Source organism: Tachyglossus aculeatus, chromosome 1 (assembly GCF_015852505.1).
Source record: "Tachyglossus aculeatus isolate mTacAcu1 chromosome 1, mTacAcu1.pri, whole genome shotgun sequence".
In the NCBI taxonomy this organism is placed as follows: Eukaryota; Metazoa; Chordata; class Mammalia; order Monotremata; family Tachyglossidae; genus Tachyglossus; species Tachyglossus aculeatus.
In genome coordinates, this window is record NC_052066.1 from 82,556,983 (window position 1) to 82,574,210 (window position 17,228).

The 17,228-nt window shown below is 46.5% G+C and overlaps 1 protein-coding gene across 1 annotated transcript in view; it reads right to left on the minus strand.

The window, feature by feature from the left end:
- ITM2C (integral membrane protein 2C) overlaps positions 1 to 17,228 on the minus strand; it is a 99,343-nt gene that overhangs the window by 19,220 nt on the left and 62,895 nt on the right. The window contains exon 2 of the mRNA XM_038747775.1: positions 13,554 to 13,691. Within this exon, the coding sequence (XP_038603703.1) occupies positions 13,554 to 13,691 (138 nt within the window). The remainder of the gene's footprint in view (positions 1 to 13,553; positions 13,692 to 17,228) is intronic.

The window sequence follows — 17,228 nt, forward strand, 5'->3', positions numbered from 1 at the left end:
TCAACTCTGTGGTACCGGGCTTTCCCAAGCATTTAGTACAGTGCAGAATATAAGCACTAAATAAATACCATTGACTGACTGATGAGTTGGTAAACGGCTGTGAGAAGGGGATTGGACAGTATTTTACAAAGAAGTCCTGCATGAGAACTAAGACAGATGGAGCCATCAAGGCAAAACAATGGAGTCATTTTCGAGACAACCCTCTTTCCCACCCTCCCTCTGGCCAGGACCTCCCTCTCGCTTCACATCTGAAGGACTACCACTCTTTCCATTTTCCAAGCCTTACTAAAATAAAATCTCTTCCAAGAAGTCTTCCCTGACAGACTTCTCATCTCCCCTTTTCTTCCTCCCTAATGTATCATCTAAGCACCTAATCCCATAATGCCCTAAACCTTTTTACACTCACCCTACCCCTACAGCCGTTATGGGCATATCCCTATATTATGCTATCCCTATGCTTTACCCCCTCTTCAAAGCCTTTTGAAGGAACACCTCATCCAAGAGGCCTTCCCAGACTAAGCCCCCCTTTCCTCTTCTCCCTTTCCCTTCTGTGTCACCCTGACTTGATCCCTTTGTTCTTCCCACCTCCCAGCCTCACAGCACTTACATACAAATCAGTAATTTATTTGTATTGATGCCTGTCTCCTCACCTCTAGACTGTACGCTCATTGTGGGCAGGGCATGTGTCTACTTACTGTTGTTTACTCTCCCATGAGCTTAGTACAGTGATCTGCACACAGTAAGCGCTCAATAAATATGACTGAATGAAACGAATGAACACCTGTAATTTATTTTAATGTCTGTTTCAACTGACAAATTGTAAACTCCATGAAGATGGAGATCATGTCTACCAACTCTAACATGCTTTCTCAAGTGTTGTGCATAGTGCTGTGCACACAGTAAGCACTCAATAAATACCAATGATTGATTGAGACACCAGCCTCTAATATAAGCTGTAGTAAAACATTCCAGTGTGTCCGGAGCTCTGTAGATGCAGCATACAGGAAAAATCATTAATTCATTCATTCAATCATATTTATTGAGCACTTGCTGTGTGCACAGCACTGTACTAAGCACTTGGGAAGTACAAGTTGGCAACATATAGAGACAGTCCCTACACAACAACGGGCTCGCAGTCTAGAAGGGAGAGACAGACAACAAAACAAAACATGTGGACACATGTCAAGTCGTCAGAATAAATAGACTTAAAGCTAGATGCACATCATTAACAAAATAAATAGAATAGTAAATATGTACAAGTAAAATAAATAGAGTAATAAATCTGTACAAACATGTATACAGGTGCTGTGGGGAGGAGAAGGAGGTAGGGCAGAGGGTGGGGATGGGGAGGAGGAGAGGAAAAAGGTGTCTCAGTCTGGGAAGGCCTCTTGGAGGAGGTGAGCTCTCAGTAGGGCTTTGAAGGGAGGAAGAGAGCTAGCTTGGCGGATGTGTGGAGGGAGGGCATTCCAGGCCGGGGGAGGACGTGGGCCGGGGGTTGACGGTGGGGCAGGCGACAACGAGGTACACTGAGGAGGTTAGTGGCAGAGGAGCAGAGGGTGTGGGCTGGGCTGTAGAAGGAGAGAAGGGAGGTAAGGTAGGAGGGGGCGAGGGGATGGAGAGCCTTGAAGCCGAGAGTGAGGTATTTTTGCTTGATGCATAGGTTGACTAGCAGCCACTGGAGATTTTTGAGGAGGGGAGTAACATGACCATAGCATTTCTGCACAAAGATGATCCGGGCAGCAGCGTGAAGTACAGACTGAAGTAGGGAGAGACAGGAGGATGGGAGATCAGAGAGGGGGCTGATGCAGTAATCCATTCAGGATAGGATGAGAGATTGAATCAGCAAGGTAGCGGTTTGGATGGAGAGGAAAGGGCGGATCTTGGCGATGTTATGGAGGTGAGATCAGCAGGTTTTGATGATGGATTGGTTGTGTGGGGTGAACGAGAGAGTGGAGTTGAGAATGACACCAATAGTATTTATTGAGCGCATACTATATGCAGAGCACTATACCTAGGGCTTGGAAAGTTGGTTAATTAAATTTATTGAATGCTTACTGTGTTCAGAGCACTGTATTAAAAGTTTAGGAGAGTAGAGTATAACAATAAACAGACACATTCCTGCCTACAATGAGAATACAGCAGAATTAGAAGACACATTTCCTGCTCATAATGAGCAAGAAAGGAAATACAACTACACACATGCACGCACATACGCGCACACACACGTAAACCCCGGAAACTACAGGGTGCACTTTTTGAGGAGATATTCTCTCTTCCTTGCCATCAAGTGAAGAAATTCACTCTAAAGTGGACACTTTTGCTTCTGGAAGTGCCATTTGGACATTGCCATTCAGTGAAACGTTTCAGGACTTGCGTTATGCTGCCCTGGAGAATGGTACTGTTTCCCCAGATTGCTTTAAGAGGAGGAGAAGAGGGAGAATGTTTCATCTAGAGAGGAAGCACAGCCATCCCCTACTGATTAAGAACATGATGAATTGTGAGGAATAAAACCTGAGGATAGACTCCTACAGCAGGAAGTGTGTGGAGGGTCGGGATGGATGGAGGGGAGAGGAGGCTTCTGCAATAAAGGGGAAGTGAGAGGATTGCTTTTTTGAGGGGGGCACATGGCTCTTCAAGAAGCAGGGGCATTTCTTTCTTACTCTATTCGCAGTTTCACTCATGTCTTCTTTTCTAGCCTAGATTCCAGGCTAGTGGAGTTTGGAAACGGGGACCTGAACATGCCCGATTTCCCCTGGACACTTAATCAGTATGAGAATCTAAACTTCATAAGCCTCCCTTTTCCTGATCTCATGGAGTGGACTCAAAACTGCATGGAAAATGTGTGTTTGTTATTTTCTTATGGCATTTGTTAAGTGCTTACTATATGCCACACATGTGGCTCAGTGGAAAGACCATGGGCTTGGGTGTCAGAGGTCATGGCTTCTAATTCCAACTCCGCCACTTGTCAGCTGTGTGACTTCAGGCAAGTCACTTTACTTCTCTGGGCCTCAGTTCCCTCATCTGGAAAATGGGGATTAAGACTGTGAGCCCAATGTGGGACAACCTGATTACCTTGTAGCTCCCCCAATGCTTACAACAGTGCTTGGCACATAATAATCGCTTAACAAATGCCATCATTATCATCATCATTACTAAGACCTGGGGGAGATACAAGCTAATCAGGTTGGACACAGTCCACATTCCACATGGGGCTCACAGTCTTAATTCCCATTGGACAGATGAGATAACTGAGGCATAGAGAAGTGAAGTAACTTGTCCAAGGTCACCCAGCAAACAAGCGGCAGAGCTGGGATTAGACCTCAAATCCTTCTGACTTCCAGGGCCATTTTCTATACACTAGGCCATGCTGCTTCTCTTTCCATTCTCCATGCTGTTCTTTCAATCAGCTTTCTCCCTCCTATCTTACCTCACTGATTTCCTACTACAAGCCAGCCCACACACTTCACTCCTCTAATGCCAACCTCCTCACTGTACCTCGATCTCGCCAATCTTGTCACCAGTTTCTCACCCACATCCTGCATCTGGCCTGGAATTCTCTCCCCCTCCACAGCTGACAGACCGTCACTCTCCCCACCTTCATAACCTTATGAAATTCACATCTCCTCCAAGAGGCCTTCTCCAATTAAGCCCTCTTTTCCCCAACTCCATCTCCCTTCTCTGCCATCCTTGCACTTGGATCAGCACTGTTTAAGTACTTACTATTCACCCCACCCTCAGTGCCACAGCACTTATGCACATATCCATAATTTATTTTAGCACAGTCTCCCCCTCTAGACTGCAAGTTACTTTGGGGCCGAGAATATGTTTACCAACCTTGGATGTATTGTTCTCTCCCAAATGCTCGGTACAAGTGCTCTGCCCACAGTAAATGCTCAATTAATACTACTGATTGATTGATTCTCTGTTATACACAGTCTGGCACCACTGAATTAATCCACACCTTATATCCCACTCCTCAGGGTCTCTTTTCCTGGATCTGACTGAATGGAGGCCCTAAGTAAAGGCAATGGATGAGACTATCCCCTTTTAGGAAAGTTAAGGCCTCACTGCACCAATACTTGCTCGTTGTGGGCAGGGAATGTATCCGTTTTTGGTTATGGTGTACTCTCCCAAGCACTTAATACAGTGCTCTGCACACAGTGACTGCCCAATAAATATGACTGACTGACTACTCTGCACATCAGAGTAGGAACGCATGTACGTATACATGTCTGCATTTGTGTGCTTTCTCCCCAGTAGGCTGGGAGTCCCCATCTTCAGTTTTTTGAGGGCCATAGCTCTCAGATGGCAGCACCAGATATCTTACCAGGTAGAATGGAAACTCCCCAGACTTTCAGAATCTGGATTAAGAGCGTGTCCATTTAGAACATAAAATATTTCCAATGTGTCGCTCTACCTTTGGTGATACGTCCCTAGCTCATAGTAAGGTGCGCTGCTCTCGAGCACTCAATATAGGAGTCATAGGCAGAGTCTCTGCAGCCCCTGAGAGCTACCTCTGATTTAGTAGTAACAGCATTTTTGAGCATTCATTGGGTGCACTATGTACTAATGTACTGGGTGTACTGTGCACTAAGAGAAGCAGCGCGGCTCAGTGGAAAGAGCCCAGGCTTTGGAGTCAGAGGTCATGGGTTCAAATCCTGGCTCTGCCATTTGTCAGCAGTGTGACTTTGGGCAAGTCACTTCCCTTCTCTGGGCCTCAGTTCCCTCATCTGTAAAATGGAAATGAAGACTGTGAGCCCCCCGTGGGACAATCTCATCACCTTGTAACCTCCCTGGTGCTTAGAACAGTGCTTTGCACATGTAAGCGCTTAATAAATGCCATCATTATTGTTTATTATTATTGTTTGACATGCACACATATGGCAGCCTCGTTGCTCCCGGACTGGAGTCTCTTTGCCCTTGAAAACTCATGGTATGGGTGTGGGCACATGTGTGTGCCTGTGGGGAATGGAGGAGAAAGGAGGGAGCACACAACTTCAGCCCTTCCCATTTTTATGATTGGTTATGACCCAGCTCAGGGGCTGACCTGCCATTTGGGAGAGCATATTTCATCACGGTCAGTGGTCTTTACTGAGCACTTACTGTGTGCAGAACACCATATTAAGTGCTTGGGACAGTACAACAGAGTTGGTAGACATATTTTCTGCCCACAGCGCGCTTACAGGGTGCAGTGGCTGATTCCATAGAAGCGCCTCTTGGCCATCCCTCAACAAAGAGATCGTCACCATTAGTGTTAGCCCCTCAAACTTATCGGCCCACATCCCAACCTCATCATGTAGCTGCTACCACACTCCCAGTAGTCGCCGTTCTTACTTGCTCCTTTATTCATCCTCCCTCCTGTCCCCACAGCATATACGCATATATCTGTAATTTATTTACTTAATCGATTTATTTATTTATTCATTCATATTAATGTCCTTCTCTTCCTCTAGACTGTGAGCTTGTTGTGGGTAGGAATGTGTCTGCTGTTATACTGTACTCTCCCCAGCGCTTAGTACAGTGCTTTGCATACAGCAAGGGCTCAATAAATATGATTGAATGAATGAATAAATAAATAAAGGAGTCGGGGGCTAAGAGCAGGGCCCAGACGTAGGTAGGGCATGTGTCTGGGGGGAGGGGGTGACATGTCCACTGAGTTCTCCCCTGTAGGAAAAGGAAGAGTCCCTTCCCAATGGTCACGGCTCACGTCTTCGGTGAGGGACATTCATTCATTCATTCATTCATTCACTCAATCGTATTTATTGAGCGCTTACTGTGTGCAGAGCACTGTACTAAGCCCTTGAGAAGTACAAACCGGCAACATACAGAGACGGTCCCTACCCAACAATGGGCTCACAGTTTAGAAGGGGGAGACAGACAACAAAACAAAACAAGTAGTCAGGTGTCAATACCATCAGAATAATTACCCTTCCCAAACTCACCCTGAAACTCAGAATTTCAGAATAGCAGGTGGGTGCCCATTTCCATCCAGGTGGTAATGGCCAGTGAAAATGTGCCCTGAAAACATTTGGTTAACACAGCCAAACGCCTTTTTATTTCCCTTTCCCTCAGCAGTGCTCATTTTCCCTCGGGGGCAAACGAAACCAACCGTAATTTAGGAATCTGACCCTCTGCTGAAGAAAAGTCGGGGTAATAATCAATCTTACCCACAGGACAAGGTGAGGGACAAATCTGAATTCAGGTCAAGGACCCTGTCCAGCCCAACAAAGTGGCCCCCCAAGTCGGCTGACGGTATTCTAAGAGAATCACATTCCCAAGGAAGAAAATTTTAGGGCTGCCCTTCAATTTCCTGCACCACAGGTCCTATTGATCAGTATCAGTGATTTGCCGGTGGCTCTCCTGCCTTAAAATCAGTAACTTATTAGGCAGAAACTCTTCAAACAATTACAACACGCCTGATCTAGCTTTCTCTGCACGAAGCCGGCCCAGATCTTGATTTTTCTGCAGAAGCACAGAAACCAGCTCCTTTTTAGGCCAGACGGAGAAAGTCTCTCTCTTCTCGCTACTTCCCATTTCCTTCCAGGAGCTTCCCAGAAGGGGAAGCAAAAGGGAATTTATAAGCGTAATGTCAGAATATTTACTTATTTTCCTGCCTGGAATTGGGGGCAGGGAAGGGGAATGTAGGAGCGAGAGCGAAACCAGAGAAATGGAGAGTGGCTTTTAATACTCAAACAGTGCAGCTGGTCTCACCTGTTCCTGTCACTGCTAATTAGCTTAAACCCAGAACTAGACAGAATTGTTTCTGAGCAGACTATTTAAACTGAGAAAACTGGGCCACTGCCTCCCCCATCTTGCCAATCTGTTTCTACGTCCCCAATGACAGTCTTCCCTCTCCGGCGATGGGTATTTCGAGTCCCTTTCTGGCTGCCTGCTTCGTTAGGATGATGCCTTTCCCTTTTGCGTGCCTTTATATCCCTTTGGTTTCCTGCTACTTCCTTTGCTGCCCTTTATTTGGAGTGGGCCTTTTTGCTTCCCAATCAATCAATCAGTTATATCAGAGAAGCAGCACGGCTTAGTGGAAAGATCCCGGACTTCGGAGTCAGAGGTCGTGGATTCTAATCCCTGCTCTGCCACCTGTCGGCTGTGTGACTTTGGGCAAGTCACTTAACTTCTCGGTGCCTCAGTTACCTCATCTGTAAAATGGGCATGAAGACTGTGAGCCCCATGTGGGACAACCTGATTACCTTGTGTCTACCCCAGCATTTAGAACAGCGCTTGGCACATAGTAAGCACTTAATAAATACCATAATTATTATTATTTATTCAACACATTGTGTGTAAAGCACTCTTTCAAGCACTTGGGAGAGCAAATACGACAGTCTAACAGACCCATTCCCTGCCCACGGTGAGCCTACAATCTAGAGATTCTAGAGTTCCCAGAGGAATTCCACCATCCTTAGCTCCAGAAACCACCTGACATACACCGTATTATCGACTGCTTTTCATTGGAATCCCTAAGCTGCCCACTCAAGGAAAAGACCCCAGGCTTGGGAGTCAAAGGATCTGGATTTTAATTCGGGCTCTGCCTCTCATATGCTGTGTGACCTTGGGCAAGTCACTTAACTACTCTGTGGCTCAGTTATCTCATCTGTAAAATGGAGATTATGACTGTGAGTCCACGCAGGACCTGAATTGTGTCCAACCTGATTATCTTGTATCTTCCCCAGTGCTTAGTTCAGTGTCCTGCACATAGTAAGTTCTTTAACAAATGTCATTAAAAAAGATACAAACAAAAAAACCCAACCTTAGGGCAGGACGGACACTAAGCAACTGAATCGGCTTTCCTTAAATTTGCTTCCCATCCTGTTCCTATTCCAGGCTTTATTTCTTTCCAAACCATCTGCTTGGACTATGGCATCTCAGCCTGAAAACATATCTGATGATGAGCCACGCGAGAAGCTGCGTGGCTCAGTGGAAAGAGCCCGGGCTTTGGAGTCAGAGGTCATGGGTTCAAATCCTGGCTCTGCCAATTGTCAGCTGTGTGACCTTGGGCAAGTCACTTAACTTCTCTGTGCCTCAGTTACCTCATCTGTAAAATGGGGATTAAGACTGTGAGCCTCCCGTGGGACAACCTGATCACCTTGTAACCTCCCCAGTGCTTAGAACAGTGCTTTGCACATAGTAAGCGCTTAATAAATGCCATCATTATTATTATTATTCTTAATGTTAGAGGGTGGGAACGAGATGGGTTGTCAACCTTGTGTCTATCCCAGTGCTTAGCACGGAAGTGGTTAATAAATGTCATTATTATTATTATTGTTATTATTATTGTGCATGGATCTAGGTAATGATACCACCCTGGTATGATACCATAGTGATATGATATGACATCATATCATATCATAATGATATCATATCGGTATGATAATGATAATGATACCATCTCGGTAATGATACCACCCCGGGGGGCGGCCAGGGTTGGGGCCGCCTCCGCGGCCCTTAGTGGCCCCACTGATAATGGCCCCCATGGCCCGCCTTTCTGCTGTCATGCCGCCTTATCATGGGGCCAAGTCGGCCTGCTCCGGTCGCCCCCTGCCCTGGGGCTCGCTGCCCTTGCCCTACAGCCTCGACCAGCCCCAGGCCCGACCTGGTGGCTAGAGCATACTCCGAGAGGACCTGGGTTCTAATCCCGCCCCTGCCCCTTGTCGGCTGAGTGACCATGGCCGAGTCACCTCCCTTCCCTCTGCCTCAGTTTCCTCTTCCAGGAAATGGGGATTAAGACTTCAAGTCCCACGTGGGACAGGGACCGGGTCCAACCCAATTAACCTGGATCTACCCCGGCGCTTAGTACAGCGCCTGGCACAGAGTCAGCGCTTAACAAATACGACAGTCATCATCGATCATCATTAGAGATGATTTCAAGAAGCAGCATGGCTCAGTCGAAAGAGCATGGGCTTTAGAGTCAGAGGTAATGGGTTCAAATCCCGGCTCCATCACTTGTCAGCTGTGTGACTTTGGGCAAGTCACTTAACTTCTCTGGGCCTCAGTGACCTCATCTGTAAAATGGAGATTAAGACTGTGAGGCCCCCATGGGACAACTTCATCACCTTGTAACCTCCCCAGCACTTAGAACAGTGCTTTGCACATAGTAAATGTTATTATTATTATTATAAAAATAATGATGGTGGTATACAACATAATCAGGTTGGACACAGTCCCCATCCCTTATTTAGAGCACAACCTAAGAGGGAAAAGCACATCTTGCCCCTTATCTTATCTCGCTTATTTCCTACTACGACCCAGCACACTCACTTTGCTCCTCTAATGTCAACCTACTCACTGTAACTGGATCTCATCTACTTGCCGCCGACCTCTTGCCCATGTCCTGCTCATGGCCTGGAATTCCCTCCTCCATCATATCTGGCAGGCAATCACTCTCCCCAACTTCAAAGCATCTTTAAAAGCACATCTCTTCAAGAGACCTTCCCCCACTAAGCCATTTTTTTACTCTTTCTGCATTGCTCTTGCACTTGGATTTGTACTCTTAATTCACTCACCCTCAGGCACACTGCACTAATGTACATATGTGTAATTTATTTTAATGCCTACAGGGAACATGTCTTTGTATATTGCACTCTCCCAAGCACTTAGTACAGTGCTCTGTACATAGTAAGCACTCATTAAATATGACAGATTGACTGAATCCTTAATTTACAGATGAGAAAACTGGGGCACACAGTAGATAAGGTCACCCAGCAGGTTGAAGGCTGAGCCAGTATTAAAACCCAGGTCCTCCTCCTAGATTTCGAGGGGTGAGGTGGGCATTTGTGGGAGGGGAGTTTGCTAAGGGCACAGGAGTTGCCTCAGGGAGAAGAGGCAGCTAAAGCAGATGGTTCTCAATCCAATCCGGTGCCCTACTCTGGTACACTTGTCTTCTAAAACTGTTTAGAAAATTATTGAGTGACTCATCCATTAACATCACAAATATGTGAAGAACTATGGTCAAGGCAACTAAGATTGAAAAGGGGAGAAGCATCATGGCCTAGTGGAAAGAGCACAGGCCTGGGGGTTGGAGGACCTGGGTTCTAATCCCTACTCCTCCTCCGCCTGCCTGCTGTGTGACCTTGAGCAGATCAGATTCATTTCTCTGTGTCTCAATTTGCTTATCTGTAAAATGGGGATTAAATCTTCCTCCCTCCAATTTGCACTGTGAGCCCCATGTGGGACAGGGAGTGTGTCCAACCTGATAATAGTTGTATCTACCCCAGCACTTAGAACAGAGCTTGACACTTAGAAGGCCGGTGTCCGAAAACCCTGGGCCTGCACAGTAACCTTCCCGGGCATGCTCAATTCATATACTGGGCATGGTCAGGTAAGCCAAATTGACATCCTGTTCCGCTTCAGCTCACTTCTGGTCTGGTCAGGTCCTGGGGGGAGTTACAGTCTGGGGCTGGTATGGCCAGGCCTCAGATATCAGGCAGCAATACAGTGTTACCTATCTCCACCCACCAGTTTTTCTTGAGGAACAGTAGACGGTAAACTGTTGTGGGCAGGGAACGTGTCTACCAATAATAACTGTGGTATTTGTTAAGTGCTTATTGTGTGCCAGGCACTGTACGAAGCTCTGGGGTGGATACAAGCAAATCGAGTTGGACACAGTCCCTGTCCCACATGGGGCTCACAGTCTCAGCCCCCACTTTACGGATGAGGGAACTAAGACACAGAGAAGTAAAGTGACCTGCCCAAGAAGGTCACACAGCATACAAGTGGCAGAGCCAGGATTAGAACCCATGACCTTCTGACTCCCAAGCCTGTGCTCTATCCACTACGCCATGCTGCTTCTCCATCAACTATCATATTATACTCTCCCAACAACTTAGTGCAGTGCTATGCACACAATAAAGCACTCGGTAAATACCACTGATTAATAAGGAAAAGTAATGAGCATTATGTTTTTTTTTTATGGTACTTGTTAAGCACTTACTATGTGCCAGCACTTATTACATGCCCATGTCTCTCCCATCCTAAAAAAAACCCTCTCTTGACCCCACCTCACCTTCTAGTTATCGTCCCATATCCCTCCTACCATTCCTTTCCAAACTCCTTGAACGAGTTGTCTACACGCGCTGCCTAGAATTCCTCAACAACAACTCTCTCCTCGACCCCCTCCAGTCTGGCTTCCGTCCCCTTCATTCCACGGAAACTGCCCTCTCAAAGGTCACCAATGACCTCGTGCTTGCCAAATCCAACGGCTCCTACTCTGTCCTAATCCTCCTCGACCTCTCAGCTGCCTTTGACACTGTGGACCACCCCCTTCTCCTCAACACGCTATCTGACCTTGGCTTCACAGACTCCGTCCTCTCCTGGTTCTCCTCTTATCTCTCCGGTTGTTCTTTCTCAGTCTCTTTTGCAGGCTCCTCCTCCCCCTCCCATCCTCTTACTGTGGGGGTTCCCCAAGGTTCAGTGCTTGGTCCCCTTCTGTTCTCAATCTACACTCACTCCCTTGGTGACCTCATTCGCTCCCACGGCTTCAACTATCATCTCTACGCTGATGACACCCAGATCTACATCTCTGCCCCTGCTCTCTCCCCCTCCCTCCAGGCTCGCATCTCCTCCTGCCTTCAGGACATCTCCATCTGGATGTCCGCCCGCCACCTAAAGCTCAACATGTCGAAGACTGAGCTCCTTGTCTTCCCTCCCAAACCTTGTCCTCTCCCTGACTTTCCCATCTCTGTTGACGGCACTACCATCCTTCCCGTCTCACAAGCCCGCAACCTTGATGTCATCCTCGACTCCGCTCTCTCATTCACCCCTCACATCCAAGCCGTCACCAAAACCTGCCGGTCTCAGCTCCGCAACATTGCCAAGATCCGCCCTTTCCTCTCCATCCAAACTGCTACCCTGCTCATTCAAGCTCTCATCCTATCCCGTCTGGACTACTGCACCAGCCTTCTCTCTGATCTCCCATCCTCGTGTCTCTCTCCACTTCAATCCATACTTCATGCTGCTGCCCGGATTATCTTTGTCCAGAAACGCTCTGGGCATATTACTCCCCTCCTCAAAAATCTTCAATGGCTACCAATCAATCTGCGCATCAGGCAGAAATTCCTCACCCTGGGCTTCAAGGTTCTCCATCCCCTCGCCCCCTCCTACCTCACCTCCCTTCTCTCCTTCTACAGCCCAGCCCGCACCCTCCGCTCTTCCACCGCTAATCTCCTCACTGTACCTCATTCTTGCCTGTCCCGCCATCGACCCCCGGCCCACATCATCCTCCGGGCCTGGAATGCCCTCCCTCTGCCCATCTGCCAAGCTAGCTCTCTTCCTCCCTTCAAGGCCCTACTGAGAGCTCACCTCCTCCAGGAGGCCTTCCCAGACTGAGCCCCTTCTTTCCTCTCCTCCTCGTCCCCCATCTTACCTCCTTCCCTTCCCCACAGCACTTGTATATATGTATATATGGTTGTACATATTTATTACTCTATTTATTTATTTATTTATTTATTTTACTTGTACATTTCTATCCTATTTATTTTATTTTGTTGGTATGTTTGGTTTTGTTCTCTGTCTCCCCCTTTTAGACTGTGAGCCCACTGTTGGGTAGGGACTGTCTCTATGTATTGCCAATTTGTACTTCCCAAGTGCTTAGTACAGTGCTCTGCACATAGTAAGTGCTCAATAAATACGATTGATTGATTGATTGCCAGGTACTGCATTAAGTACTGGAGTAAATACAAGATAATTAGGTTGGACACAGTTCACGTCCCACATGGAGCTCACAGTCTTAATCTCATTTTACAGATGAGGTAACTGAGGCACAGTACCAGGGTCACACCACAGACAAGTGGCAGGGCAGAAATTAGAACCCAGATCCTTGTAACTCTCCAGTCCATGCTCTAGCCAGTAGGCCACACTACCTTGGGATTCGACACAAGAGAGGCTGCATTCATACTGCATCACTGTCCAAGAGCTGGATTCCTCCCTCCCCGCTACCCAGTTTGGATTCACTAATAATAATAATGATAATGATAATTGTAGTATTTGTTAAGCCCTTACTATGTGCCAAGCACTGTTCTAAGCACTGGAGTAGATATAGACACAGTCCCTGTCCCACATGGGGTTCACAGTCTTAATCCCCATTTTACAAATGAATTAACGGGTACACAGAGAAGTTAAGAGATTTCCCCAAGGTCACATTAGCAACAAGTGACAGAGATGGAATTAGAACCCAAGTCCTTCTGACTCCCAAGCCTGTGCTCTATCCCCCACGGCACTTGTGTATATATGCATATATCTATAATTCTATTTATTTATATTGATGCCTGTTTACTTGTATTGATGTCTGTCACCTTCTCTCTAGACTGTGAGCTCGTTGTGGGCAGGGATTGTCTGTCTATACTGCTGCATTGTACTTTCCAAGTGCTTAGTACAGTGCTCTGCACACAGTAAGCACTTAATAAGTACGACTGAATGAATGGATGAATTTCCACTAAGCCACACTGCTTCACTGATATGAACTGTGGGCCACAGACTCAAGGCCCAGCTTTTTACAGAAACAAGGGCCCCAGTTGATTGGCAATATCTGCATCTCACCTTACCTGGGTAATGAAGAAGTATCTGTAGACATACATGGAGGCAAACACAAGTCCCAGGAGCAAAACGATTAGGCCCATAGTCAAGTAGCATATCCCACTAAGAGAAGACTTCCGAGTCTGGGCTGGTGGAGTTGGCTCCTCCTGGGAAAGAGAGACAACTGAAAATTAGTCACTTGCAGGAGGGAGGAAGACAAAGAATAGTGATATTTATTAAGTGTTTACTATATACAGACACCGTACGAAGCACTGACGTGGATACAAGCAAACTGGGTTGGACATAGTCCCTGTCCCATATGGCGCTCACAATCTTAATCCCTACTTTACAGATGAGGTAACTGAGGCACAGAGAATTAAGCGACTTTCCCAAGGTCACAAAGCAAACGAGTGGCAGAGCTGGGAGTATCAGAGGTCCTTCTGTCTCAGAGGCCTTGGGTCTTCCCACTAGATCATGCTGCTTCCCAAAGTCACTTTGCTTCCAGCAAAGTCATTCATGGGTTCCACCTTAAACACCTGGAGTTGGATTGTCAACTCAAGGGCAGGGATGGTGTCCACCAACAATACTGTACTATTCCAAGCATTTAGTACAGTGCCCTGCTCACAGTGAATGCTCATTAAATAGTTAGGCTGATTGATGATAAGTGGGCTGACTGATGGCTGAAAAATGCTCACCCAGAAAGAGTTCATCCAACACAAATAAAATAAAAAACAAACAGGGGTCTAGCCCTCCAAAATCCTGGGAGCCATGGGATGATTTAATGGAGGTATGTGATGGTTTGACTAGGAGGGTCCCATCGGGGTTAAAGGTAAAGGTAAAGGCAAGGAAGAACTACAATTGGTCACCACCAACAGATGAGTACCAGGCACTGTATGTCTGCAAACTGGGGTGTCATCATTAAGATAATGCTAAGTGCCGGGAAAAACTGGGGAACTCTAAGGCCTGTCTGCTAGATGGTATTAGCCACATTACTCAGGCAGGTAAACCGAGGGACAAAGCAAAGTGAGAACCTCTGTCAACACTGAAAATTCAGTAGTGTCCAGTCCCTTACAGCTCCTTGAGGGCAGGAATAGTGACTACTAATTATATAGTACTCTCCCAAGCATTTAGTACATTGCTCTGCACATAGTAAGTGGTCAATAAATCATCTTCCACATCCAAACCAACTACTCTCTAGAAAATTACTTTCCTAATTTGGTTGGGGTGGGGGGGGGGGGGGGGGGGGGGGCTCGCGCGGGGGAGGGGGAGGGAGGGTGAGAGCAGCTTCAGACTCTGCCAGTATGGAAATCTCTGAAGAAGTATTTGCTTCCTCTACCTAAACCCAAATGAAACTCCACTCACAGTTTATTCTCTGGAAGGCTTTCTGTAGGAGAGTTCAATGGGAAAGGTTCAAAATACTTTCCGCTAATACTTTCTATTTTATTATTATAATATTTGTTAAATGCTTACTCTGTGTCATGCACTGTCCTAAGCGCTGGGGGTAGATAAGAAGTAGCGTGGCTCAGTGGAAAGAGCCCGGGCTTTGGAGTCAGAGGCCATGGGTTCAAATCCCGGCTCCGCCACTTGTCAGCTGTGTGACTTTGGGCAAGTCACTTAACTTCTCTGGGCCTCAGTTCCCTCATCTGTAAAATGGGGATTAAGACTGTGATCCCCCCCGTGGGACAACCCAATCACCTTGTAACCTCCCCAGTGCTTAGAACAGTGCTTTGCACATAGTAAGCACTTAATAAATGCCATTATTATTATTATTATTATTATTATTATTATTATTATTATTATTATTATTACACAAGATAATCAGGTCAGACTGAGTCCCCGTCCCACAAGTGGCTCACAGTCTAATCTGCCTTGTCTTATGTTTTTGAGTTGCCTTCAACCCGTAGCAATTCCATGGACACATCTCTTCCAGAGTGCCCCACCTCCATCTGCAAATGTTCTGGTAGAGTATCCATAGAGTTTTTTGGTGAAAACACAGAAGTGGTTTACCAATGCCACCATCCGCCCAGTTAACTCGAGTCTCCACCCTTGACTCTCTCCCATGCCACTTCTGCCCAGCATGGGTGAGTTTTGACTTGCATCAGATTGCCTTCCACTCGCTAACCACTGCACAGCTAGGAATGGAACGGGCATACTGCTGCTTGACTCTCCCTCCCGTAGCCGAGACTGGTAGAGTACAGGAAACTCTCCAGGTGCAGTCCTGAGAAGGGGACAGTCTACTTTGTCATTAAAGGGCAAATGGCCATATAGTTTCCCTCATTATCAGAAAGAGCAAGTAATGGTCAGTTTTTAATGACAACATTAAAGCACCTCAATCGACGAGGTCAGAGTTTTGACATATGAGGTCTTGTAAGCTAATCTGCTGAACATTGGCCCAGGTCCCAAAATGACAAGCTACCAAACAGCTCACTTTGTCTGTAGCCCTGTACATAACTTTGACAGTGACTCACAAAAATTTCACAGATAGAAAGGGACCCACTCTACCTCCACAGACTCATTTAGGAAGAAGTTAAGGTAGAATATGCATTTAGTATAGTGCCCCCATCATAGTATACCTTTGCTCTGCAATTTATGCTGTTTACTCACAAAGTGTAGTCTACAATTAGCTACATTATGCAGTCGGTCATTGAGTCACATTTATTGAGTACTTACTGTGTGCAGAGCACTGTACTAAGCGCTTGGGAGAGTTCAATACAATAAACAGACACATTACCTGCCCTCAACAAGCTTAGAGTCTAAAGGGGGAGACAGACATGAATAGAAATAAATAAATTACAGATATGTACATAAGAATGAAAGTGGCAGAGCTAGAATTAGAACCCAGGTCCTCTGACCCCCAGGCACTAGGCCACGCTGCTTCTCTGTGTTCCCTAACTAGACCACAAACACTTCCCAGGCAGGGCTGGTGTTTTTAATACTGGTGATGAAAAAAGAAAAGCAAAAAGACTTCAGTGATGTTCTGAATAGGCTTTTCATTAACCTCAATGTAGTTGCTCCTAGGAGCTCCCTTGACTAAGAAGTACTTGTGTAGTCAAATGTCAATATTTTTCCAGTGCCTTCTTAGAAAGATTAGCCAGTTTTAGATGAATAAACTAAGGCCTGCTTCTCCCCTCAACCACCACACTGGCCAGGGTTCACTTGGCTAAACAGAGGCGGCTGTGGATTCCCCAAGGTGTGAACAGCAACCAGCTTTCTTTGGGATTTTCAAACCACACCAAAAGGGTCAGAGAGCTTTCATGAAAACTGGGGTCGGGCAGAAAAGCTGGCCAGGTAAATGGAAAAATCAGGCTGTTCAAATTAAAGGTTCTTTGAAAGAAAGTAACAAAAAAGATTAATTCAACAACATGGGGAACTACTCCAGAGAACCAAAAAGCAGACATCTTCTCCCCATACTGGGTGGTGAAAGTTTTCCTGCAGAAGGTGAGGTTGATGGAGGATAAAAAATGATAACGTTGGCATTTGTGAAGTGCTTCCTATGTTCCAGGCACTATACTAAGTGCTGGAGTGGCCCTGCCATTTCCACGTGGGCACATTGATGAGGAACTAGAAGGTTTGGCAGTTCTGCCCGAATGCTCTAACCCAGTTACCGTCATAATTTGAGGTAGTTGAGAAACAGCATGGCCCAGTGGAAAAAGCAGGGACCTGGGAACCTATGTTCTAAACCTGGTTCCACTGTGTAGCCTTGG